Here is a 26,485-nt window from a genome sequence, read left to right on the forward strand (position 1 = left end):
GGCTGTTGATATGGTTGAGTGACAGTTCCCCTCATGCTTGCATGAATACAATGGTCTCTCAATAATAACTTATTACTGTTGTTTATGCATATTCTTTTAAATTTTTTAATCTTGTCAAGAAGCATAACATATGGCTTTGCATAATTACAAACTTCTCATTATTTTACTCCTGCAATAGTTACAATGAGATTTTACCAACAAAACTTTCTAAAATTTATTTCTTAATGGTGAATTCTGAAAGTGTTATCCAACTGAAATGTTTTATCAAACATCTTCAGGTTTTTCCATGTGACTGCAAATGCAGGTTTTGAAAAGTGTGTACAACTGTTTTCTATGTTTCTTTTCTGGAATTTCTGACATGTATCTTGTAACACACCACAATGCTTTTGTGGTTATAGGAGTTTTTAAATACTTACAGCAATAATAAATTAATGTACTGCAGAGTGGTGATCCCTTTTCATCAGTAAATGTTCACTGCCATGTTTCCTACAACTTCTAATTGCTCATTATTTTGTGCTTTAGTGACAAGACAGTCTCCTTGACATTAAAGGTGGCTGCTAAGATTTTGATATTCTTATATGCATTCATGTTTATATAAATTTATAACACCTAAATGCATTTAAGTAGATTCCAATTAAAGCACTTTGTTTAAAATGCCAATAAAAGGTATGTACATGTTATGTTTTTGTTGAAATGAGAATGAAACAAATCTCTTGATAACTTAACAAATAACTAAAATTTCTACAAAATACTATTGTATCAAACTTTATTTTTAAAAATGTCATTCTCTGTAAAAGTTTTGAGAGAAGTGTTCTATTCCCTTGCCTATCACCCTCCACAAACACATTACTACAACATCTGATTATTTAATGTGACCAATGTTGAATGAGCAAGACTGCTGAGAAAATATTCTCAATATACTATGTTTCTTAGGATCCAAACTACAGAGCACGTTTTCAAAATTTAAACTGCGGTAACAAAAGCCAATGCCACAAAATGTTCCAATGTTAGCAATAATAAATTGAATAAGTTATTTCACCAAGATAAATAGTTCACTGACCACTGTGTTGTCCATCATCGTGGACAATGTTGATAACTTCTCCTTCAGGCACATCTTTGGTTGGGCCAGTTCGCCCACCAACATCCTGGTTGTATGGCTTTCCAAAGTTTGAAGACAGTCCCTCTACGCTGCCTGTACTTTTACCCAGTACTTTGCCTGGAAATTATTGAAATTTGTTACACATACTGTAAACAAATGCATTTATTTTTAGTAACATCTGAAATTAAGAGGCAGAATTGCTGCCTAGTACTGAGGCAAAATTTCAGTACTGTTACAGACAAATGGAACCAGTAGTTCTTTCCTCAGCGAGGAGACAGGGGTAGGTTGAGGGAAGTTACAAAGGAGGGGCAGGTTACGCAGACTGCAGGATGAGAGGAACCGATCCACTGTGAGGACAAGGCAAGGCAATAGAGAGTTCTTAAATATACTCTGAAGATTGCTGAAAAACTAAATGGGAGACACTGAAAAGCAGTAGTCTTACAAGGAAAAATCACTGTCAATCCACACACACACACACACACACACACACACACACACACACACACACACACACACACAGAGCGAGAGAGAGAGAGAGAGAGAGAGAGAGAGAGAGAGAGAGAGAAGATTGTCAGAAAAAAAGGGCCTCTTAACAAAATAAGATCATTGCCAAACTAAGAAACAGATCACAGAGATCACTAAACATGGAGGAAAAAGATCACTAGACACGGAGAAAAAAAAATAATAATAATCAAATCAGCAATTGATGAAAGTGTGTCAAGAGTTTCTACAGGTAGGCAAAATTTTAATTTTAATAACTGAATTATAATAGAGAAAGAATCAAAAAACACCTAACCACATCAATATGAGCTAAAGATTAATGAAACATGTTACACTGAAGAAACGTTAATCACAGACATATCACTTAACTTACATTTCAAAACCTAAAATTTAATCATCAGTAAAAAGTCTGATGAGCATTTCCCACTCACATTTCTTATTTAATGTGCCTTATTACAATCCTTACTAAGGTCATGGGTATGTTTCTTTGAACTTCATAATCAATCACTTATTTCATTGTCAAGCTCACTGAATCACTGCCTTTCATGAATCACAAGTCCAGTTCTCTGGTTATGTTGAATTTTTTTTAATAAAAAAAGGTAGAAAGAATAAGAGAGGGAATTCTAGCCAAATGATGGTCTCTCAAGGCTCATAAAAACTGTTCCATCTCCATTGCATTTGTCTCCAGAGAAATATTTTGTCCTTAATTACATTGTAACATCCTGGTCTTTTTTGTATTGTCATCTGTTACACATGTTGGTAATTTCAATGTGGAATGTGTATGACAGGGAAGACTACCACTTGTTCAACAAAGTGACAATATCATCCAGTAAAATGCAATTGCCAGCTTGTGCAAAATTCATTAAATGTGCTACAAAAAGGTGTGCACACGTTATTTCGAAATTCTGAAAAATAAAATATGGAGCATCAAATCACTGATGACTTAAAAAAATAAAATCACCAAATGATGAAAGATTTGGTATCAATCATCAAAGTCCTACTTTTCAAGAAATGGGATTCCCTCGAGTTGATTACAGTTTTCACAATGTGCGTAGGATGGTACATAAAGTAGGGTACTGTTATTAAAGCCCTAAAATACTTTACCTGCTTGACACACTTTCTGTTTTAAATCCTTCCCTCACCACAACCCCCTTACTACAAATGGCAAATAAATCCTGTGATGAAGGTAACTTTCAGGCATCATCAAATAATGCCAAATAAATTTTTAATAAACAGATATGATCAGTTCAAAGCTGAATGGTGAGGAAGTTAGATATGACAAATTATTAATCTTGTGTAGCTCATTATGGAATATACAACATTATTTTACTTTTTCCCAATCCTATACTTTTTCATGTTTCACACTAAGCCAGAAGCTACTCAACTACATATCTTTTCATTGTAAATGGCAGACAAGACCAGCTGAACGAACAAGGTAGTGTAGTGGTTAGCACACTGGACTCGCATTCACATCCGGCCAGCTTGATTTAGGTTTTCCGTGATTTCCCTAAATCGCTTCACGCAAATGCTGGGATGGTTCCTTTCAAAAGGGCACAGCCAATTTCCTTCCCCATCCTTCCCTAATCCAATGGGAACGATGATCTTGCTGTTTGCCTGCCCCCCCCCCCCCCCCCAAATCAACAAACCAACCAAGACCAGCTGAACTTACCACAATGTTGTATTTATGTTTCCCAAGTATAAAGGAAGTTTTCACTATGCTACACTGCAGACTACAATACCAAGTATTCAGTTACATTTACACTATTGACAGATTTTGATGCTGTATGGAAATTATCCTGTAATTTGACAATTAATGTCTGTTGGAAACAGCAATTTGCCATGAAGTACACATTCTTCACCATACGCATTAAGGCACTAAAATGTGAAAAGTCCAGTCAAATTGTTGGGGAGAAAAGCCTATGCCTTGTAAAAGGTGGGGTAGATTTTATTTTTTTAATTCATTCACATGTTTGAAAAGATTGGAAAACAAGTTTTGTCAGCAAATTTTATGTTGGCTACACTTTCTTTCATCAAAACACTTCAAAAATTTTGGATTCCAGTTTAAAAAAGTCTAAGTTTATTGTGCTCCTAGCACTTTGACATATATTTCCTTTTTAAAAGGGCACAAAATTCTCTTTGCATTTGATTACTACGACTTTTTTCTGCATCAAATACCAAGGAAGCCGCAGTTCATCAAAAAATAATGATTTTTCAAGTTTTGTGCAAAATGGCAAAATAGCAAGTTTTTGAGTACTTTTACTTCAGTTTCTATTTACATAAAAGAAATACATTATACAATGTGTTACACATTGTAATTAAACATCTCACTTTGTGGCAAGGCCAGGATATAAAGCATCACTGGCATTATTCAGTATCTACGAACACAATCACGTCAGATTGTGAGAGACAGGTACCGTACAATTTTATAGCTGAATAATGCTATCAGAAAAAGACATGTGCCTTAGTTATAGTGAAAGGACTCAACTGCACTGAATAAACTTGTTGTTGTTGATGGAAGATACTTTATACACAAAGTAACTTGGCCTTTAGATCTTTTCTTCGAAACGATAGCCCAAAGTTATGTTTCTTACTTGCATTGTCATTTTGGTCTTTGTATTTGATGAGTAACTGTGCAAGGAACAGCAATGTCGCACAAAGAGTGCTGGGAGAATTTGTAAGCCTAAAAAAACATTCTTCAGGTGAGGTAAGTTTTTGTATGATGAATGAAGAAGAATTGCTCAATTGCTTATTGAAAAGGAATTTTGATATTGTAGCATTGAGATGGACCAAGCAGAAGAAGCTGACATTATGATTGTAACATTTTCCATTTAAAGAATTTACAGTTTTGGAGTGCGGTTACAGTGGGAGAACATGTTGACTTCCTTGTGTCCTTGACTGATTTAGAACAAGGCATCAAAAACTTATTTTTGCTAAAGCCAGGAAGAGGAAGTGCAAAAAACATGTGGTTTTGCACTGCATCCTACAAGTTTGACAGTGAACATTGCTAATGAGTCAAAGACTGAAGTACACTGTCAGAAGTTATGCATTCAGGAGTACAAGTAAATTTTAATGGCTTTTTAATTATAATAAAGCTACCTATCTTTAATTTGTATTACATGGTTCTTTATACAAGTATAAGTAGCTGCCTATTTCAGTTTTTCTATTTCAGCTAATAATAATTCAATTTTTTGTTGCTGGTTTTTAATATATATAATACAATTAGTAAGAAATATAGTTTTATAAATGTGCATGAGACAGAGCTGAACTGCCCTGGATCTTAACTTCGACTAGCGACATAGTAATCACATAGAGGGATGCCCAAGAATCATGCGATTGCACACGGAGTAGAATTCTGCAAAGCAAGATGTTCAATTCATATACATCACGCACACACACAAAACAGAAATATGAAATAAAAGTGCCCAAAAACTAGGTATTTCACCTCTTTGCAGACAGCTTGAAAAAATCATTATTTTATGATGGGCTGCTGCTTCTTTGGTACTGGGTGTAGGAAAAGTAGTTGTAATCAGATTTGTTGGAATTCTGTGCTTTTTTACAAAGGAAATGCATGTCAAAACATCAGGAACATATGAAACAGAGTTTTTGAAAAAAAGTTCGAAATTTTCAAAGTTTTTTTTGATTACATGAAGTTTAGTCAACATAAATTTTGTTGACAAAACTTGGTATTTCACTCTTTCTAACCACATGAATGAGTAAAAAAAAACTTCTTCCCCACCTTTCACAAGGCATATATATTTGAATGGACTAGAAGGCATCATCACAGGAAAGAATGTTTAACAAACATAAGCAGCAATAGATGTGAAAAATATATGTAACAAGAGATCATAATTACAGTTCTATGGTATATCTTCTGAAAATTGTTATGAGTAAAGATAAGGGTACAAGCAGACAAGTATATTTTCTATGACCTATGGGATCATCTTTTACATAGAAACAGAAACCATATTTAATCTAATTAGTAAGTTAGCTACTTACTTGCAGGACAACCTGAGTGCACACCAGTGGCAATGCTCTGGATGAAGATACTGTCATCACTCCAACGAGGAGCTCCAACAGCACGGCACTTCTGGCTCTGCTTGTCCCAGGCACAATATGGATCTTGCAGTGCAACACACTCACTGTTGGAAGAAATGGATTTAAAATACAGCACCTCATTATTGTCACAGATCTGATACAACTGGTGATAAAATTTATTATCCAGAAACTGCTAGCTCTTTCCCTCTTCACCCCCTCCTCCATGCGGGGTTAGAAACTGTATACAAATCAAACAAACCTAAAAGCAACAATGAAAGGACAGCCTCAAGGAATGGGAAGCCTTTAAAAAGGCACCAAGTAATGCTGCATTAAATAATTTTACGACCGACCCGTGTGTACTTTCAGTATAGGAAACTAGATTATCGACATCTGGATTATAGCAACAGCTGGAATTCCTCCCCACAGTGTCACCATAAACTGCCTTGGTGGAGGTGAGGATAGCAGATTGTCATGTAAATTATGGGACTGAACTGATTGTTGTGTTCTATGTGTGTTCATTTCTCATGTTTCTACACTCTGACAAAAAATTTGGAATTTTGATGATCGTATGCTAAATGGCTGTAGAAAGCCATATTTAGGCTGAGTATTGTGGAAGATAATTTATCATTTACCTGGTGAATGGATCTGACGTGGGTCTAGTGTAACTTCTCATCACGGAAGAATTGTGTACTATGATGTCAAATGTTTTTGTACAAATGAAGTCAATCAAAAATGTCTATATGACATCAGTATAGCTATTAAAATTTTCAACTGATTAATTTCATACACACTGAACAACCACTGGAGGAACACAATGTGTCATCTTCAGGGAATGGATTGATCAAATCATTTAAAACAGAATTTAGTTAAAAGTGACAAAAAAGATGAATTATTTGTGGATAAATTCCATTTTCGTGTAATCTACTTTTAATCTACAAGATTTACATCATCAGTGCAACAAATTGTTAGTGTCACAATAATTTATCAAATGTCAGCATTTGTAAATGTTTTCTGCACAAATATCAAAATGGCAGAAAAATTTTATTGATGAATTTGGGGTTATGTTTGTGGGAAATGAATAAATGCAATTTATGTTTTGTCATATGCATTTTGCTTCACTTTTTGAAGCATCCTCAGTGGCAGAGTGTGCTGGTATTGCACTACATGTGTCCTACCTTTTCTGCAGACAGTAGTTCAATAAATAGAGGGGAAAATCTGAATGGCAGAAGACAAATTGTATTTATTCAGCTGCAGACAAACATAACCTAAAAACAATCAATATAATATTACTAGCAACTGAGGATCAATTGGTTGATAGTTGTCAGACAAATCACTTGTATATTATCAGTGAATATGACAGGGGAAAATTGAATTATTTCAGAATATTGATGGCCACGTGTATTCTTCCTAATATTTAATACACTACCACAGTGGAAATCACATCAGCATCTGATAGCCTCTGAATTGCACTCTCTGGACACAGTAATACATATAAAATGCAAATAAAATTCTCCCTCCCCCTCTCAATCCCTGAAGGGGGGGGAGGGAGGGGGAGGGGGAGGGGGAGAGGGAGAGAGAGAGAGAGAGAGAGAGAGAGAGAGAGAGAGAGAGAGAGAGAGATTCCTTCTAGGCATCTGAAAGCCAAATTTTATCAAAGCAAAACTACATTATTTAAGGATACATGAATGAGTACCATGCATTTAAAAACTATCCAAGATTCTGCTTGGTAAAATTAAAAATTGGCTTCATGTGCTTTATTATTCCATTTCTAATCCTCCAATGTGCACATGATACTGCTACTTTGGATTACTATCCACATCTTTTCTCTCTCTTTACTTTCTTTATTCAGCAATAGACTTGAACTTTTCCTTACATGCTAGATCACCACCTCCTCCTCCTACATACTTATCATAAGCTATGCTTTTCACGGCACATTCCTGTTTTGACATCATGCATATTCTCTAGATATAACTGAACTGGATTTTTAGAACTCCAACATTGATAGTTCTGAAAGTTTCCATACCCTAATAAAAGCAGTCAAGCTATACCGAGAGAAAAATAAATAAATAAATAAATATAATCAGTATCTCCATCATGGCTGCAACAGCCATTTACAGTACTGGCTTTTAGTTTGAGTTTGCACACAACCTTGTGATCAGATGCTACCGATTTCCAGTTTGCAATGTTAAATTGCGTAACAGTTTTCTCAGATGTCTTTTTGAGACTGCTCCTAACTTTTCTAGTATATTCCTAGTTAAAAATATGCCACCTGCCACACTCTCTGAGCAATGGGTCAAAGTGACATTGATGATTGCAGCTGGCCTACGCGGGTATTGGTTCCCACACTACACCTGAAGCAGCACTTGTGTTGTATATTAAATACCCTGTATATTAACACGTGAAAAGTAATTTAGATGTAATTACCACAATTATCTGTAAGAATAGATTAGCACTAGCCATTATCTGTGGTTAGTAAACTTTATGTAACAGTGTGCAGGGTCTGCTTTATGGAACACATTGTATGAATGAATGTCATCACAGCAACAGGCAGTAGTAACTTAAACTAGAAGAAGAGCAGCAACATGAAGGCTAATGAAACTTACTGTGATGATGATATTTGGTTTTTGGGGTGCTCAACTGCGCAGTCATCAGTGCCCGTGCAAAGTCCAAATTTTTTCATAGTCCAATTTTTTACACAGTCCAATCTAGTCACTCTCACGAATAATGATGAACATGAAATGATGAGGAAAACACAAACACCCAGTTCCCGGGCAGAGAAAATCCTCAATCTGGCTGGGAATCGAACCCAGGACCCTGTGATCAAGAGGCAGCAACGCTAGTCACTAGACCACGAGCTGCAGACTCTAAACTTACTGTATTGTTACACATGTGTATATGCCATGCATCATTCAGCCCATGTGAGTCCTTGTCTCTTCTAATTTTTGTTCATTTTAATCACTGGTTTTATACATTATAAAATATGGATAAAAACTATTAATCACAAATTGCATATGTAATTTGAACTGACCTGCAGGATAGTATTTTGTCAGAATAGCAACGATGGAGGCGTAAAGCTTGGACTTCTGTGTCAGCCACAACAACGAGGCGTCCGTCAGGCAGTGCAGGATCGCGGACGACTTTCAACCCACGAACGGGCATATGGGTGGGGAACACCTGCACTTCTTCGATGACAACTGGTGATACACGTTCTGTTGTATCTGCTGCATCAGCATTCACAGCTTTTATAACTTTACCATTATCTGCAACATTTAGATGGAATAGTTTATCACAGGCTGAAAATGATAAAAAATATATTGTTTAAATGCTTAGTATAGATGTCGATAATATGCAAATCCAGTTTTTAGGGTATAAAATAATAGATGAACACATCAGCTTTCACTTGACTAATCAATCAGCAATAACTCTTACCAAACAAATAAAAAAATAGTTTTGTAGTTGCACCGATACCCTATTTTATGGACTATAAGACACTACGGACTATAAGATACACCTTAATTTTTAAGCAATTTAAAGAAAGATAACATTTTTACCATTCTTATTATTAGATTGCAAAGTCATGCTAAAACAAATATTCTTAGTTTATAAAACTGAACTGACCATGAAAATCCCTGAAAATCATCATCTGAACTTTTTTCTTCCTCTTCTTCTTCTTCTTCTTCTTCTTCTTCCTCCTCCTCCTCCTCCTCATTTTCACTGTTGTCCTCTTCATATACAGATGGTCTTCACTGCCATCGAGAGTGTTACTTACACTGCCATCGAGAGTGTTACTTCTTCTCTCACTCTAGACCACTTCTTCTCTCACTCTAGACCACGACTGTTTTGTCCACTGATGCACTTGTTGGATTGTAGGTTGTTTTAAAGCTCTCTTCGACATGAATTCATGTTGGGTTTCAGCCATCATCCATTTGTTCCATTCCTCTATCACATAAAATTTAAATGGTTTTTCTCTGTCTCAATTACTCTTATACAGAATTTTTCAAATGAAAACTAAACTGATCCAGCACAAGAAGAGAACTCTTCTTCAATAAAGCACCTATCCTTCTCTCCCACATTCTATTAATCCTTAATTTCATACCAGCTTTGTCCATCCAACGCTTGTCATGTACATGAACAACAGCACCTGTCAGTATTTCAGAAGGTATTAGCATTGTTTTGCACTTGAAAATGATCACTGGATTAAGTTTAGTACCATCAGTACAACATGAAAGGACAAAGCGTAATGCATTTTTTGTGTCCACTAGTTTTTACAGTAAATGTTTTACCACTTTTCATGGCAACAGTTCTGTTACTCAGCACATCAAATGTCAGAGGAGTTTTGTCCATCTTTATTATTCGGCTTAGTTCCACACTGGTTTTCTTTCGATGTTGAATAATAAAGTGACGGAAAGACAATATTTTCTCTTCATACTCTTGTGGCATTTTATGAGATATTTTGGTTTTGATTCACGTGCTAAGTCCATGATGCTTCATAAACCTGTAGCACCAACCTACTCTATCCTTAAAGTCTGTTAAGTTCCACCATAGTGCCAGCTTACGGGTACATATTTGAATCATTTTTGTACTAATTACAATGCCATTTTGATGGTGTCCTTGAATCCAGTTCAAGATGCCCTCTAGTTTAGGCCATTTTGCATTCAGTCCTCTATTTGCACATTTAGTCTTCCTCATATTTTTCTGTCGATGGAGGGCTGAAATGCTGCTAGTTGCTCTGTTTTCATGTAGTTCTGCATATGCTATTACTTTCAATTTGTAGCCCATATCATATGAATACCTTTTATTTTTTCCCCATTACAGAACTAGCTAATAATAAAAATATTTTACTGGTTCCGATAACAGAAATCACTTTCAATTTGTCTGTAACAACACATCATGTGCTAGACAGTGTCCTGGATTTGTAATGGCGGGGCAGTGTGAAGTTACATTTTGGTCGGGAACCCAGTCAAGACTTAAACTTAGACATAAAATTATAATTAATGACAAAAACAACAGAAAATATTAAGCTTCTAGCATGTATGAACTCCAGTGTAGATCAAGTGACTCTTTTATAGATGCCAAACAGGTTGTTATTTTAACACTAGGTTTAAAGAATTTATCAGAGAAAAGAATGCAGCAAGTAGTAGCAAAATGATAATCTACATGTTGTAACTACAAAATTGGTAAGTCATATACAACACACTCAGCTGTTGGCTGTAATACGACGCAGTGGCAGAAGTCATATATTAATGTTTCTGAACATAATTTTAAAAGTTCCAAAATACTGTCAAAACCACATTTTACTAACAGTCAATACTGTATACTAAGCTGGAATCAATACATTAAAATGTTAATTGTTTAGTATTCAAGAGCACAAAGTATAAATACACTCCTGGAAATTGAAATAAGAACACCGTGAATTCATTGTCCCAGGAAGGGGAAACTTTAGTGACACATTCCTGGGGTCAGATACATCACATGATCACACTGACAGAACCACAGGCACATAGACACAGGCAACAGAGCATGCACAATGTCGGCACTAGTACAGTGTATATCCACCTTTCGCAGCAATGCAGGCTGCTATTCTCCCATGGAGACGATCGTAGAGATGCTGGATGTAGTCCTGTGGAACGGCTTGCCATGCCATTTCCACCTGGCGCCTCAGTTGGACCAGCGTTCGTGCCGGACGTGCAGACCGCGTGAGACGACGCTTCATCCAGTCCCAAACATGCTCAATGGGGGACAGATCCGGAGATCTTGCTGGCCAGGGTAGTTGACTTACACCTTCTAGAGCACGTTGGGTGGCACGGGATACATGCGGACGTGCACTGTCCTGTTGGAACAGCAAGTTCCCTTGCCGGTCTAGAAATGGTAGAACGATGGGTTCGATGACGGTTTGGATGTACCGTGCACTATTCAGTGTCCCCTCGACGATCACCAGTGGTGTACGGCCAGTGTAGGAGATCGCTCCCCACACCATGATGCCGGGTGTTGGCCCTGTGTGCCTCGGTCGTATGCAGTCCTGATTGTGGCGCTCACCTGCACGGCGCCAAACACGCATACGACCATCATTGGCACCAAGGCAGAAGCGACTCTCATCGCTGAAGACGACACATCTCCATTCGTCCCTCCATTCACGCCTGTCGCGACACCACTGGAGGCGGGCTGCACGATGTTGGGGCGTGAGCGGAAGACGGCCTAACGGTGTGCGGGACCGTAGCCCAGCTTCATGGAGACGGTTGCGAATGGTCCTCGCCGATACCCCAGGAGCAACAGTGTCCCTAATTTGCTGGGAAGTGGCGGTGCGGTCCCCTACGGCACTGCGTAGGATCCTACGGTCTTGGCGTGCATCCGTGCGTCGCTGCGGTCCGGTCCCAGGTCGACGGGCACGTGCACCTTCCGCCGACCACTGGCGACAACATCGATGTACTGTGGAGACCTCACGCCCCACGTGTTGAGCAATTCGGCGGTACGTCCACCCGGCCTCCCGCATGCCCACTATACGCCCTCGCTCAAAGTCCGTCAACTGCACATACGGTTCACGTCCACGCTGTCGCGGCATGCTACCAGTCTTAAAGACTGCGATGGAGCTCCGTATGCCACGGCAAACTGGCTGACACTGACGGCGGTGGTGCACAAATGCTGCGCAGCTAGCGCCATTCGACGGCCAACACCGCGTTTCCTGGTGTGTCCGCTGTGCCGTGCGTGTGATCATTGCTTGTACAGCCCTCTCGCAGTGTCCGGAGCAAGTATGGTGGGTCTGACACACCGGTGTCAATGTGTTCTTTTTCCATTTCCAGGAGTGTATTATTTACTGTTAATGTCTAATTTAGCAGTTAGTGCACAAGATTTGATATTGGTTATCCAGGTGTACAAATGAAATATTACTGGAGGTATACTAGCTCAATACTATGATCTCACAAAATAAAGGACATGGCAAACAGCAGCAAGCAATTAACATTAACATCCACAAACCAATATTGACAATGGTAAGAGGGGAAAAAAATATTGCAGTGGAAACAATAAAAAAGGTCAAGCTAGATAGACATTAAAATCATATTCTGATGAATATCTGAAAATGTAGAAAATCAACTTCATTTTGCAAAATTTTTTGTGCTTTGTGAGAGAAAACACTGAGGGGAGTAACATGACTCAGGCCATCTTCCTGTTTTATAAAAGAGGTGCAACAGAGATTTGACAGTCTGCTACAAAGAAAACTACACAACAGACTAACAGCACATGAAGAAAAGAAAGAATCAGATATACAAACAAAGAAGATATGATATTAAGAAAGTTCTAAATAAAATGACAAGATGGTAAGATATCAAGCATGAGAACATGTATGAAGAAATCGAAGGGGCAGGTTAAAGACTGTTACAAAAATATTCTAATCCACTGAGAGGGGATCAGGCAAAAATCCAAACGCTGAAGTTTTTTGTACTGTATATAAATGATTGTTCTGCCATATAATATGCGATTTGTTTGTGCAGATAGTTTTTGGACTCTTATCTTCAATGTAAAATCTTGCAACACATGGATAATGAAGGGTGGAGCTGATTTAATGAGATTGCTACTGTTTTTGTTCATCATTGCAAATGCAGTCTAAAAGATTCACAAATAAAAATGAACTGTTATTTGAAACTTCTACATACTGTGATCACATTTAGTGTCAAATAAAAAGATAATGTGCAAATCGTTAAATTAGATATTTTACTGGGTTACCGGCTAACACTGTAGGTAAAAGACAGATCCACCTAGACAGCCACTTGCAGAAGGATTTGGGGATCGACACCAGCCTTAGCTGTAATTCACCTGGTGAATTAACAAGAAGCACTAGCGTGCTGGCCAGGCTGGATATGGTTTGTAGGTGGTTTCCATACATCTGACTGTGAATATCATTTTGTTGTTCACGTCCTCAGTTACACAAATCACAAACATTAAGAATTCAATTCTAATGTGAGAATGGGGGAGGCAATGGTGGTGACAGGAAGGGCATCCGGTCATCCTCTACTAAATCAAATAATTAACATCCAACCACATGAAGATATGTGATAAATGTCATGAAGAAAGACTGCAGGCAAAAGAAAGTGAATACTCTGCAGCCAGATGCAGAACACTGTAGTAAAATGTGTTCCGCCACACAGCAAGTGTTAGATGGTTACCATCACAATAATGAAATACTTCTGATCTTATAATTCAGAACCATTCCTTCTTATTTATGACTACATATGTATGTTATTTGAATAAATAGGTTTGAGTAAACGGGACCACTTACCGAATAGCAGAAGCATTGACTCGTCGATTGGCACACGTAAAAATACACTGAAAACTTGATGGCTTTCAAAAAAAAAATCCTATCCAGGTCATTACACTTTCCAACAAAAGAACTTAATCCTACAGAAGTTTCAGTCCCATCCAAAGGCCTTGCCTTCAACCCCACACCCAAGTTTAACTATGCTGCATTTGTCAAAGTCTTACTCTTCTTCTCCCAGTTTCTACAGTGGAAACATTTCTCTGCCACAAATCTCTCCAACTAAAGCCAACTTAATCTTATCATTGACTCTTACATCTTCCAGTTCATACCACAATCCAACTGTAATCTTCTCATCTAAACACTGCCTGGTCACCTTTCAGGAACTCTTAGCTCCAATGTGGCATCATCATCCTACCAGAGGTCCCATCTAAGAAGACAAACCTTATGACAAAAGGAAGGACAGCCATACACAACCACAAAACAGACCCCGATTTAATTATCTTTCCTGGAGACAAAGATTCCACCACTGTTATGATGCAACACAATGACTACCTGACACAAGGCTTCTGCCAACTGTCCGACACCTCCAACTACAAGGTCTGCCATGGTGATCTCAAACTACAAATCCAACAGAATCTCCGGTCCCTACTGAAACCCTTAGGCCCATCCCACAGTCTCTCTTGTTTGTTCATCTCCCCCCACATCTCAATGACACCCCACATACCCACCCCCTGCACATTCCCCAAAATCTATAATGCCAACAACATCGGACACCTCATTGTTGTGCTCCTGCTATAAGAATTTCTGTTCTTGTTGACCAATTGCCTGAAGCCTAGCGATTCACATCAGAGATACTACGCACTTCCCTCACAGACTTTCGACCATCCTTCACTTGCATCCCTGATCATCAATGTTGATTCCACTTCCCTATACACCAAAATCCCTCGGACCCAGGATGTTGCTGTTAATGAACACTTCCTCACTCAACGTCCTTCTGACTTCAAACCCACAACCTCATTCGTCATACACCTTATCAAAACCTATACAGCCTGACCACTCATGGACAGCCTATCTGCAGTGAAGATAATTCCCTTGCCCAGCATGCTGAAGGTCTCGTAAGGACCTTCACATATGGGCATTACTATTCAAAGCTAATCTGCAAACACATTTTCCATGGCATATCCTCATACATCCCTAATCCTCCCCACCATCCCCAAGAATCAACTACAAAGATGTGCCCTCTCATCTCTCACTGGCACCCTGAAGTGGAGCACATGAACCATATTCTTCACCAGGTCTTTGATTATCTATCATTAAATGCAGAAGTGAGGTATATATTACCCAAGATCATCCTTACCCCTCCTAAAGTAGTATTCTGTCAACCTACACAGCATCCTGGTTCATACTCATGTCACATCCACTCCCAACTACCTGCTACACAGCTTATATCCCTGCAGAAGACCCAGGTGCAAAACCCGCCCAATTCCCCAATAGCACTTCCTACTCCAGTCCTGTCACACGACTACCTTATTCCGTCAAAGCCACCTGTCAAAGTGCCCATGTCATACAATCACTGCACAGCTTTTCATATAAGCATGACAACCATTCAGCTGTAAACCAGAATGAATAGCCATCACCAAACTGGCTGAGCATGAAGTTGGGCATTATGTGGCACAACGTGTTGCTGAATACAACATGCTTAAGTTGAAGGGCTGCTTCACAACCTGTGCCACCTGGAACCTAACATCCATCGCCAGCCTTTTTGAAGTACCATCTTTCGCTCCAGTAATCCTTCTGGCCTCAGTCTCCACTAACCCTATGTCCCCACATCCTCTACCCAATAATAGTTCCCCCTTTCTCTGTCCTGTCAGCCCGTCTATATCATCTTCATCATACACCACTCCTATCTTTTTCTCCACCCACTCACCCCACCATAGTCCACATGCTAAACTGAAATCCTATCATTTTTCATGTAGCTGGAGCACCATAACGACATAGAGGTGTGGGCTGGCGGGCAGGGAGGGGGGGGGGGGGGGGGGAGGGGGGAGGTATCTTGTCTGGCATGTGGTCTAGCTCATCACAGGATCCTTTTCCAGAAACTAGCAAGTCTTCATTCCCTTTTGTGTGTCTGATTGACTCAGTGCTTCTGGAACTAGGCGAGTGGTCTCCTTTATTCCAAATCATTTACATTCTGCCAAAACTTTCCTTCCCATACTTCTTTCAGTAAATGTCTGATTAATCTATTCAGTTCCCCTCCTTCACTGTCATCCTTACAGCTATGTTTCTTATTTCTACATTTTTCTGGTGCATCCCAGCATATTTGTTGGGTTCTTCTTCTAACACCAGAGGCTAATAAAGTTACATTTAACTTATTTTCTATATAATTCTCATTGATATTGAACAAACTGCAACCAGGCACTCTTTTTCTGCTGACTTCCTTTTTATGATGTGGTCAAAGCCAGCCTACGTGTTATCTATAGTACAAGACAAGTCATTACGTATAATTGTCATACTTACTGGCTACAATGCTGGAAAAGAAGTAGTGAATGGAATAAGAGTTCCAGCTCATGGAACACCATGCTATTTACTTTAAAATGGGAAGGAAATGACATGTTTGAGGTGCTCTCCTAAGTTGAGATTGTAACTGACTTTCTTTCCCTGCTGCCTCAGAACACTCTCTCACTCCTGCCCCTTCAAATTGTATAAACTATGCTTTGTAAAGTTCTCTCTGTGAAGCAACAAGACACCTATTTTAACAATTATATGACAAAAATTCATTTTTTATAAAGACACATTTACTCAGATTCTTCACAATTACTAAGTCTAAGCAGCTACTCCAAGACAGTTGTAGGATTCTGTAAGCAAAAAAAAAAAAAAAAAAAAAACCACTCACCTGTGCCAATGAACAGCACATCATATGCCTTGCCTCCAGGGGTTTTGATCTGTGGATCTACAGCTATCTGGGAAAATCGGTAGCTGTAATGTGAAGAATTTTACTAATACAAAAGCTGCTCTGAACCTCCATAAACAATAATTTGCTAGTAGTAACAAATATGTTATTACATTTTAATCTTAGAAGTATTAACTTTTATTTTCTTGACTCTGAGATAGTAAAATCAAAAACAGAAATAAAAACTTTATTTTACTTTTCAATACAGTTAAGTATGTGAGATATGGAAACTAGAATAAAGCGATCTCTGCAACAGGCTGTGTACAAAATAAGCTTCTTGAGTAATTCAAATAGTGACTCTCTAGGAGTTGTTCTCACATCTGACTCATTATTTCATAGACTCCTCAATCTGACAATAGAGAACATGACTGTAGGAAACTGCTCTATGCATGTAAAGTTTATGCAGAGAAGTCATCAATTAAATATTCTAGGGTGATATAAAAGTGTGTGTGTGTGTGTGTGTGTGTGTGTGTGTGTGTGTGTGTGTGAGAGAGAGAGAGAGAGAGAGAGAGAGAGAGAGAGAGAGAGAGAGAGAGAGAGATTTTTTTTCTATTTTATTGGGTTACAGTATTCAGAAAGTATTGACTAATTGGATTTGTGATTGCACATACACCTTTATGATACTGAAATACTAGTTTATCTAAAAACAAAGATGATGTGACTAGTTTGTTTGATAAGATAATCTAAATCATCCTATGCATTTATCACACTGATCATGAGCTTCAGTACAAGTAGTTTTAGAGAGAGTGTGACATTTCACGCCACATACTTGTTGCTTAAATTTTTGACTGCAAAACTGATCTTTTATTTCTGCAAGATGTTTTGAGTTACACTTTTTCAAGCACTCCACAGCACACACCAAGACTAAAAACTGTCACAGTTAAGATCCATGTATAGGCTAATTAAATGTGTTGTGACCCTTTAGAGTGAGTGCACATAATCAAACAGCATGCGCTTACATGGCCAGCCTAAAGGCGTCCTACGCACTGGCACAAGTGATGCAGCAAGTAGTGCAACACATGCAAAATAGCTTTAGATAAGCCAGCCCTTGGGCAGACTAATATTTACCTGATTATATGCTCAACTGTTAGACTGTGCTTAAATGTTTTCTATGGTTAAGTCTGATTGTACTGATCCCTTTTTCATGCAGTGTCTTTGTGTATCCCTCCTTGTGGTAGTGGAATAAGAATTGGTTGTTGGGAATTTTTTCATTGCGTTTGTACAACATTACAACACTTTTTATGAGGAGGATTGGGATTTTGCTCCACGTGTTTCATTTCTCAGTTCACTGTGGCCAGCACATGTCAGTGGAAATTCTTCAACCTCTCGTTGAACAGCAGTGAGCACTCACCAATCGGCAGCAGGCTCTCTCAGTGGCAGTAAACAACATGGCAGCATTGCTGCTTCATCACTGTTGGCACAAGCCCCATTATTTCCTCTGTATAATGATTCTGCAGAAGATTGGGACATACATGAAAAATGCCTCTGGCAACATTTTCAAGCTTTTGGAGTTGCCAACCTGAACATGTGTAAGGCTTTTTTCTGTCATGAATTTCTCCACACATTTATCACCTTTCGTGTCAACTATCTCTTCTTAAGGAACCTACCAGTCACTCTTTCGATAAAATGTTTCAGCTGCTGTGTATTTACCACTACTCGTGTTATTGCTGCTCGCCTCGAGTTATACTGTTGTCAAAAGCAGCTGCAACAGTTGTACAGGGCTCGGGCAGCGGAACTTCGTGGGCTTAGCTGACATTGCCAGTTTATTACAGAAGCTCACCGGGACTCATATGTTGTGATGCTATGATATGCCTGGCCCCTGACAGAGAAATTCTTGAATGCGCATTAAAATGTGAAAATCAATCATTCTCAGAGGTTTTGAAGAATAGCCAGTCCTTCAAAGTCTCTAGGGCAGCAGGAAATTGGATAGAAGCTTGGTGTAAAATAGCCACCATTGCTTTTCTCCTCCTCAGCTGCTGTTGGTCAGCTCACAGAGGAAGGACGACATCACAGCCATGCAACACACTGCATGGGGCAGCGCCATGCTAAGTAGCAACAGCAGCCAGTGTCACGACAGTAGCCACCTGCTCCTCTCCCACTGTGCCCTCCCTGTTTTTGGAAGGTTTAGGGTACACTACTGATTTTAAGGCTCACATCACAATGAAATCGATGGCAGGGCCCCACTTTTTTTGTCTCTGCCCAATCCCAATAGGTTTACAGGAGAAAGTCAAATTAGAATTGGATTAACTTATATTTTTGGTTGTTATCACACCTATCTCCTCAAGTGAATGGCCTAATCCATTGTTAATTGTCACAAAACCTAACGCAGCCTGTGGCTATGGTGATTTTAAAAAGTCTGTAAATTACCGTCTATTATTGATACCTATCCATTACTCTAGCAGGATGAACTCTTAGCACAGCTTTCTGGGAGCCTAATTAATATGAAGCGGAGATGTGTGGTATCACCGCTTACAGTCATTAACGTGCAGTGTACTGGCTTTATTGCCGTGCCCACGCACTGTGTTCAAACGAGAGGCTTGGTGACGGAAACGACTTGAGAGTTTTGGTCATGGCACGTTTATTCTTCACAAGTCTTACACTAAGTTACAAATACAATTCATCACTAATGCCCCTATGTACAGGCGCACTGCACTGGCGGTAGGGCTCAATCACCGATCCCGAATGATGAACCGTGGCGCAACCGCGTGTACTGAGCGAGACAAAAGCTGTCGCCAAATGTTCAGTTCCTGGTACGACTGGAGGCACCATGATGTCTGCGAAAGGGAGAAAGGCACTGCCAAACAGAAGGGTGGACACCACGCAATGGGCGACTGCATTTAAGGCTGCATGTACGCATTTGCAGGGGAGTCACGTTAACTCACTGCATGCGGTCAGTGGTGCGAGAAGTCAGAGATTTGTGTTGCATCGCGTTGACCAGCTCACACTGTCTGCCTGCTTTGTCCCGTGCGGTCCGGTGCATGACACACCGTTGCCAAAATTCGTCATAATGGTATAGCTGCACTTGTGAATGCCGAGCTTCACTTACTTGTGTCGGCTGTGCCGTAGTTCAGCCCTTTGCGTGTTTGAAAGTTGTTGCCGTCACACAGATCCCCCCCCCCCCCCCCCCCCTTGGAGAGCGGAGCTCCATAGCTGTGAAAATGCAACGATTGTTCTGTGGAGCACATGTGTTTAATGTTCGCATTCTGCATGATGGCACTGCAGCAGCAATGGTGGAGGTCAACCAGTGTTGGAAGGGCGGCGGCCTGTGACGACAGCGTGCCAGACCAGCGAGTGTGCGGTGGGCGTGTCCTCGCGTGGTCGGCTATTGACAGTGGCTGCAGGCACTGGCTACAACTGTCCGTAGCAATGCACGGTGAAGGCTTCAGGTCAATTGGTATGACGTCTCAAAGGCACTGATACCTTAGTAATAACGCTGAGTATTCACAAGAGCTACGGAAAAAGTTCACTATTTACATCGTTCAAAGTGGTGTCGAGAGTGGCAAGTCCAAGTGTTCATAGGTTGCACCATTCCACAAGTTCGCCAAGTGACTCAGTCATGGGAACACAGCGCAGCACTCAAACTGACCTTGACGCTCGAGGAAACGGAGGTCCGGAGAATATGCACAAGTGCGGTACCATCGGGCCTCAAATGTGGGAGCTGCTACGGACAAGCCGGTAAATTGGTGCAGATGCCGATCCGGCCTCAACGTCCAACGTGGTGCAGGCACAGGGACACAAACATGGGTCCATGAGCTGAGACAGACATGGGAGGCATTGTCTGGGGCTTTGGGGCTTGACTGGAGTTACCGGCCGAAAGCGCAGGCAGCTGGAGGCCAGGTCTCTACAGCGGACACTGGCTCATGGACGTCTGATTCTGACAGTGTTCAGTGGCTCGGGCGTGTGTTTGCTGTTTTGGGTTATAGCAATACCAGTGCCTGCCATTCGGCATTGTTAGTGCCCCTCCCATTTTCCAATGATTTTTGGAGCAAGTCAAGGCCTCAGTACCGGGATGCATTAACTACCTGGATGATACAGTGGTCTCAGGTTCCTCAATGGATGAACACTTTCATTCCCTTTGTACCTTGTTCACAGTGCTGCAGACTGCCAGCTTGAAATGTAACTTGGACAATTCTTTCAGCTGTCTATCGTCTGTTTCGGTTTTGAAGTCTCACGTGCTGGCGTCAAGCTTCTACTCCAGCGTGTTTATGCCATTACAGCTCTGCCACTCCCTACCAATGTCAAAAAGTTGCAGTTATTTTTTGGAAAGATTGCATACTACTATAAATTTCTCACTGATGTAGCCACATTGACTAAGCCACTTCATTCTCTGGGAAGTCAAGGTGTTCATTTTCACTGATCACCTACCTGCAAGTGTACTTTTACCCTAATGAAGTTGACATTACACTTATCACTGTACTTGGTTACTTTCCAAATGGGCCAACATCTTGTTTTAGCCACCAATGCTTTCCCGTATGGCCTTGTGGTCATTCTTGTAAACAAATGTGGAGATGCTACTCACAAACAGAAAAACAAGCCCTTGCTATAGTGTATGCACTCAAAAAATTGATATTTTTCTAAACGGTTCTAAATTTCATTTTATCACTGATTGTAAACTTCTGGTTTATCTTTTTCCATCCTTTGGCGTCTTTACTGGACAAAGTGGCCCACTGCATGCAGTGCCGAGCTCTGTTGTTGTCATGCTATAACTACGAGATTAATTTCCAACCCACTGCCTAACATGCTAATGCAGATGCTCTTTCTTGAATGCCAATTGCCCCTGATCCAGCCTTTGATCAGGATGAACTGTTGTGTTTCCATTTAGACATCGAAGCCTAAAACAGAGCTGGTCCTGTCTTTCATCAGGTTGTTCAATACATCCACTATGGCTGGCCGGATAAACCACCAGGCCAAGTGTCGGATCCCTTGTGTAATCATTATCCTCTCTCCCACCGCCTCTCCGTTATTGACAGTGTGTTACTTTGGGCTATTGAAGAGTTGGCATCCAGCCCGGCCCCCATGCCACTGAGAGCATATTCACACTGGTTTTGAGGGTCCGTTTCTTAACTCCTTTTGATCTGTAGTAGTCGATGCCTTCTCAAAATTTTATTATGTTGCCATCCACATTCACGGTGGCTACAGTCACGGCCCTTGCAGAGATTTTTTCCTTGGAGAGATTGCCTTATACAATTATGACAATGGCCCACTGTTTGTACCTCAAGATTTTTGTACAAAGAGTGGCATCCACCACGTTAGAGCCCCTTCCTTTCATTCCCAGTCCAAAGGTGAGGCTGGTCCCTACATTCAAAATTCAGATGAAAAAATATATCACTCGATCTTCTCCCAAGGAAGCCCTCGATAAGTTCTCAGGTTCATGTAGTTTCACTCCAGTTAGTAACCATAGTCCAGTGGATCTGCTTAATGGCTGCCAACCCCATACACTACTCCATCTGCTACAACCACTGCCTGGCAGCCCACCAGCGTCCTCCTCACAGTGATTCAGTTTGGGCTCTGCTGTCTGAGCCCAACGATTTGGCTGGCACCCTAAGTGGATACGAGCAACTGTCCACGACTGCCGAGACTGCCACCTCTGCATCGTATGCATCTCTGATGGCTTAGTGTCACGACACTACGAGCAGCTCCACCCACACTTAACCAACAGCGCACCACAGAGCCCTTCAATCCTGTGGCCACCTCCGAGGTCTTTGCTGGACCCCACAGTGTATCCCGTGCCCCCTCCAGTTCCTGTGCTGCCTCCATTCTGCCGCCATCACCGGGTGGAGCAGGAAGCACTGAGCCACCTCTATCTCTGCAGCCCATGCTGTCGCAACAGCTATTTTCTCTGCTGTCTCTAACACTGATGCTCCCTTATGGTCTTCTGTGGTGCTGCGAGCACTAAACATGTCCCTGCATGTGTCATTTCAGACCATATTCTCCTGTGATGGCACAATACTTGCTCTAGCAGTCACTCCCTTCCGATGAAGATGTGGACATCTCCACAGTAAACATTTTTCTCAGAGGGGGAAGGAGCACTGTAACCCTACACAATGAGCGTGCACAATCAAATAGCGCATGCCTACACTGTCGACCTAAATAGGTCACTGTGCATCAGCACACACAGTGCAGCAAGCACTGCACCGTGTGCAAAACAGCCTTATGTAAGCCACGCGCTAGGCCCCACTAACAGACTACTTGACAATTGTATGCTCACCTGTTAGACTGTGCTTAAATGTAGTGTGTGGTTAAATGTGATTGCACTGATCACTGCTTCATGCAGTGTCTTGCTGTATCGCTTCATGGAGAAGCAGAATAAAAATTGGTTGGTGGGAATTTTGATGTTGTGTTTGTGAAACATTAAAATAAAATGTTTTTGTATTGTCATTTTTCAGACAAGAGGTCATACATCAAAACATTTTACAAAAATAAAGCTATACTTGATGACAAAAAATTGTGGCTGTTAGTGACTTGTTTGAAAATTAAGTTCATTTAAACAGACAGCTTCATTATTTGTGCCACTTATCACCACATGCTTATAACTACCAGTTTCTGGATAACTTGTGTGTTTGTAATTCAACTGGCTTTTGAGAAAATCTGGCAGACAGAGAGGGAGTGTTAAACAACATGTAACATTTAATTTCATATGAATCCAAGGTATTTAATTTTTTACACCTTGTACAGACTTAGCGTACTCTAATGAGACCTGTGTATTCCTAAAAGCAAAATGAAATTACTTTCTTGTTGGAAATATACTGAAAATTAACTCTTGAATAGTTATGAAACCTCTACTGCCTAGAGCTTCAAAAGAAAACTAGGAGGAAATGCAAAGAGAATTCTAGAATGTTCTCGATATATAACAAACACTATACATAACTAATACTGGTAAGCAGCAATTATACTTACTGGAAGCTAGTCCTTATAACAACAGGCTGGCCAAAGAATGAAGGCACTGACTCATCCATTAGAGAATGTGTCTTGATAAAATTAAGCGTGAGATCAGGAAGTGTTCGTGAGTCGTTGACACACTGTCCAGGACGTGGGTCAGGCACCTAGAGAACACACGCAAATGGACTAAGCACATTTTGGCTCAAGCACAAAACTTAGTGTTTTGTGAATGTTATTATGTTAGTACACAGGACTACCAAACTGAATCTAAACATCTAGTATATATATATGTGATGTAACAACAAGTTAACAACATAGTCTGGTGTGAAATTTTAAAAACACTAGTGTGATAAAAAGACACATAAAAAAAGAATTGCTTTGCATAACAATGCACAACAAAAGAACAAAAACTGAATACATTAAACCATTAACATAGAAGCCACAAAGTCTTTCTCCCTAGTTCCGAATCATTGGAAGTCAGTTGACATCAGTCCAGTCATGTTCTGTGTCTGGTTGCAACCAACCTCAGTGATCTAATACAGAACTTTGTATATGTAGCCATTGCAAAGTGACTATTGTGTAGTACTGTATTGCATAGTAAAGTAATACATCTCTTGATGAGAGATGAAGCAGTTGCTGGCCTATCAGGGGAAATGCTAGATACTCCTTCCACTCCTTGGAGAAGGACAATGGGCAGTACATTAAGGAGTAGAGCATGAAAAATAATTAATAATGTCATTAAATGATGTGACCAAGAAAGCAAAAATAAAGAGTTGCTCGACCTTCTCTCTCAACTGATAAGATCAACAAAGACACATACTCCAACACTGTGAGAAGAGTTCGCAAATTTTGTAAAGATAATCCTGGGAAATCACCAAAAGCTCATGGTAAAAATATGTAAATTTCTATTCAAATTTTTCAGTTTGACAGTACTTTTGAAACTACCCTCTCCTTTGTCTGGATTACTTCAAGTGGTCCTTTTGTTTGTGTGGGTAAAGGAATTTCTTGTCATCCAGGAGGTGCCTAAAGCTGCAATACCAAACTTGTTTTTAGACACTCCTATGCAGCATAGTAGTTAATATACTTGGCTGTCATGCAGAAGGTCATTGGTATGAGTCCTGTCACTTGTCAGTTTTTCTTTCACACTTTCACACAATAATAGAAATGACTGTCATTATTTTTATTCAATTAATTGTGGCTGCATAGTGTGATACCTGGGACTATAACATAAATTGCCGTAAGGTGTTTTCAGAAGGTTGATCTTACGTCTGAGAACCTCTCCTTGTTACTTGTAACCATCCATTCTGTAAAGAGTGCAATCTTATTTTCTGACATTTTTAAAAATCTCTCACTGGGGCCAAGATCTACCAGGAAAATCCAACTGAACGCTTCACCTTGGTGCAGGAGATTGCTCCCAGACTACAAAATCTTTGACAAATACTCAAGAAAAAGATTGACTGGACTAGGGAATTACATCTCCAGAATATTTTTCTGTCCACGGAATTCACACAAAAAAAGTGAATAATAAGAGGTTTTTACTGCTAGAGTATGGAGATATTGTCAATTGGTAGTTTCATTTCTTTGTAGGAATTAAACATTTTAAGAAGTAGCAACAGAAATATTCTATCTGGATGAAACTTGGAAAGCCAGATAAATTTTGGCTGATGGCTGATGATGTTGCCATCATGGGGTGGGGAATCTCCTCTAGGGGCTCAATTAAAACTCATGACTAAATTCACAAAAGGTGATTACAGTGGTTAAAAGAATTCTGGAAACTTTGAAAGGTGGTTTGTAAATATAGTTTTCCCAAAGGACAGTCAGTCATGAGGGACAATGTTCCATGCCATTACAGATGGGTGGACAGAACATCCACACAATATGACACCAAAGCAAGGACACCAAAGCAAGGATGTTGGAATGGCTGCAAAAGAGGTTTATTGCATGCCTTCGCATTACCCACCATTCATCTAAAATTAGTGGTTAAGTAAGTTGTTTCTATTCTTGATATTTCTGTCATCAGTTGACTAAAGCCCATTTCAAACAGAGTAAAATTTGCTGCAATTTTACTTGTTGGCTCATGCAATGGCTCCCTACATGTTTCCATGATAGGTATGGTGCTATTTTTCTTGTGAGGCTTAGTCAGGTTCCCTGCATGCTACCTGCACTTGCCAGGTGGGACCCCCGTTTGGCAACCTACAGGGCAGGACCTCTGAGACAATGCCAGTTCACTTTCAAGACCAAACAGAACATCTTGTGCCCATCGGCCGACCTACGATTTTTTTCAAACAATTGTAGAGAAAATATTCAGTAAAAAAATTTGATTCTCTCACATCTTATAGCTTCACTCATCAGCTTCATGATGAACTGCCTATCATCTCGTTAATGATCATACGTACTGTGATATTTTAGGATTAAGTAAACTGTTCCAAGAATTTCAGAAAGTTTGCAGTGAAAAATAGAGGTCGCTATGAATTTGTGTTTGGCACATGTTAGGTCATATTTTGCTGCGTAAGAAATGCAGCTAAATATTAAATTTTTCTTTAACTTTGAACATATTGCTATCTATTACCAATCTCGAGAAAATGGATCATATATATAAAGCATTTTGCCCAATTTCACGAGCCGGTGAAAAAGCCAGGATGAAATATTCACAAAATTCCTCATGTATCGTAAATGATATCAAAACGATATGGCAAATGCTAAGTGCAAAGAGGAGAGCGTTTTGCCATATGATTAATATGCAGAACTGCCGTATCTATCGTGACATTCA

The 26,485-nt window shown here is 40.0% G+C and overlaps 1 protein-coding gene across 2 annotated transcripts in view; it reads right to left on the reverse strand.

The window, feature by feature from the left end:
• LOC126262242 (semaphorin-1A) overlaps positions 1-26,485 on the reverse strand; it is a 923,656-nt gene that overhangs the window by 14,054 nt on the left and 883,117 nt on the right. For both annotated transcript variants that reach the window (XM_049958718.1, XM_049958717.1), the window contains exons 12-16: positions 23,734-23,879; positions 16,780-16,862; positions 8,664-8,895; positions 5,597-5,739; positions 1,061-1,216 (exon numbers count right to left, since the gene is read on the reverse strand). In XM_049958718.1, coding sequence (XP_049814675.1) covers positions 1,061-1,216; positions 5,597-5,739; positions 8,664-8,895; positions 16,780-16,862; positions 23,734-23,879 — 760 coding nt within the window. The remainder of the gene's footprint in view (positions 1-1,060; positions 1,217-5,596; positions 5,740-8,663; positions 8,896-16,779; positions 16,863-23,733; positions 23,880-26,485) is intronic.

The sequence above is a fragment of the Schistocerca nitens genome, chromosome 6, assembly GCF_023898315.1.
Source record: "Schistocerca nitens isolate TAMUIC-IGC-003100 chromosome 6, iqSchNite1.1, whole genome shotgun sequence".
Lineage (NCBI taxonomy): Eukaryota > Metazoa > Arthropoda > Insecta > Orthoptera > Acrididae > Schistocerca > Schistocerca nitens.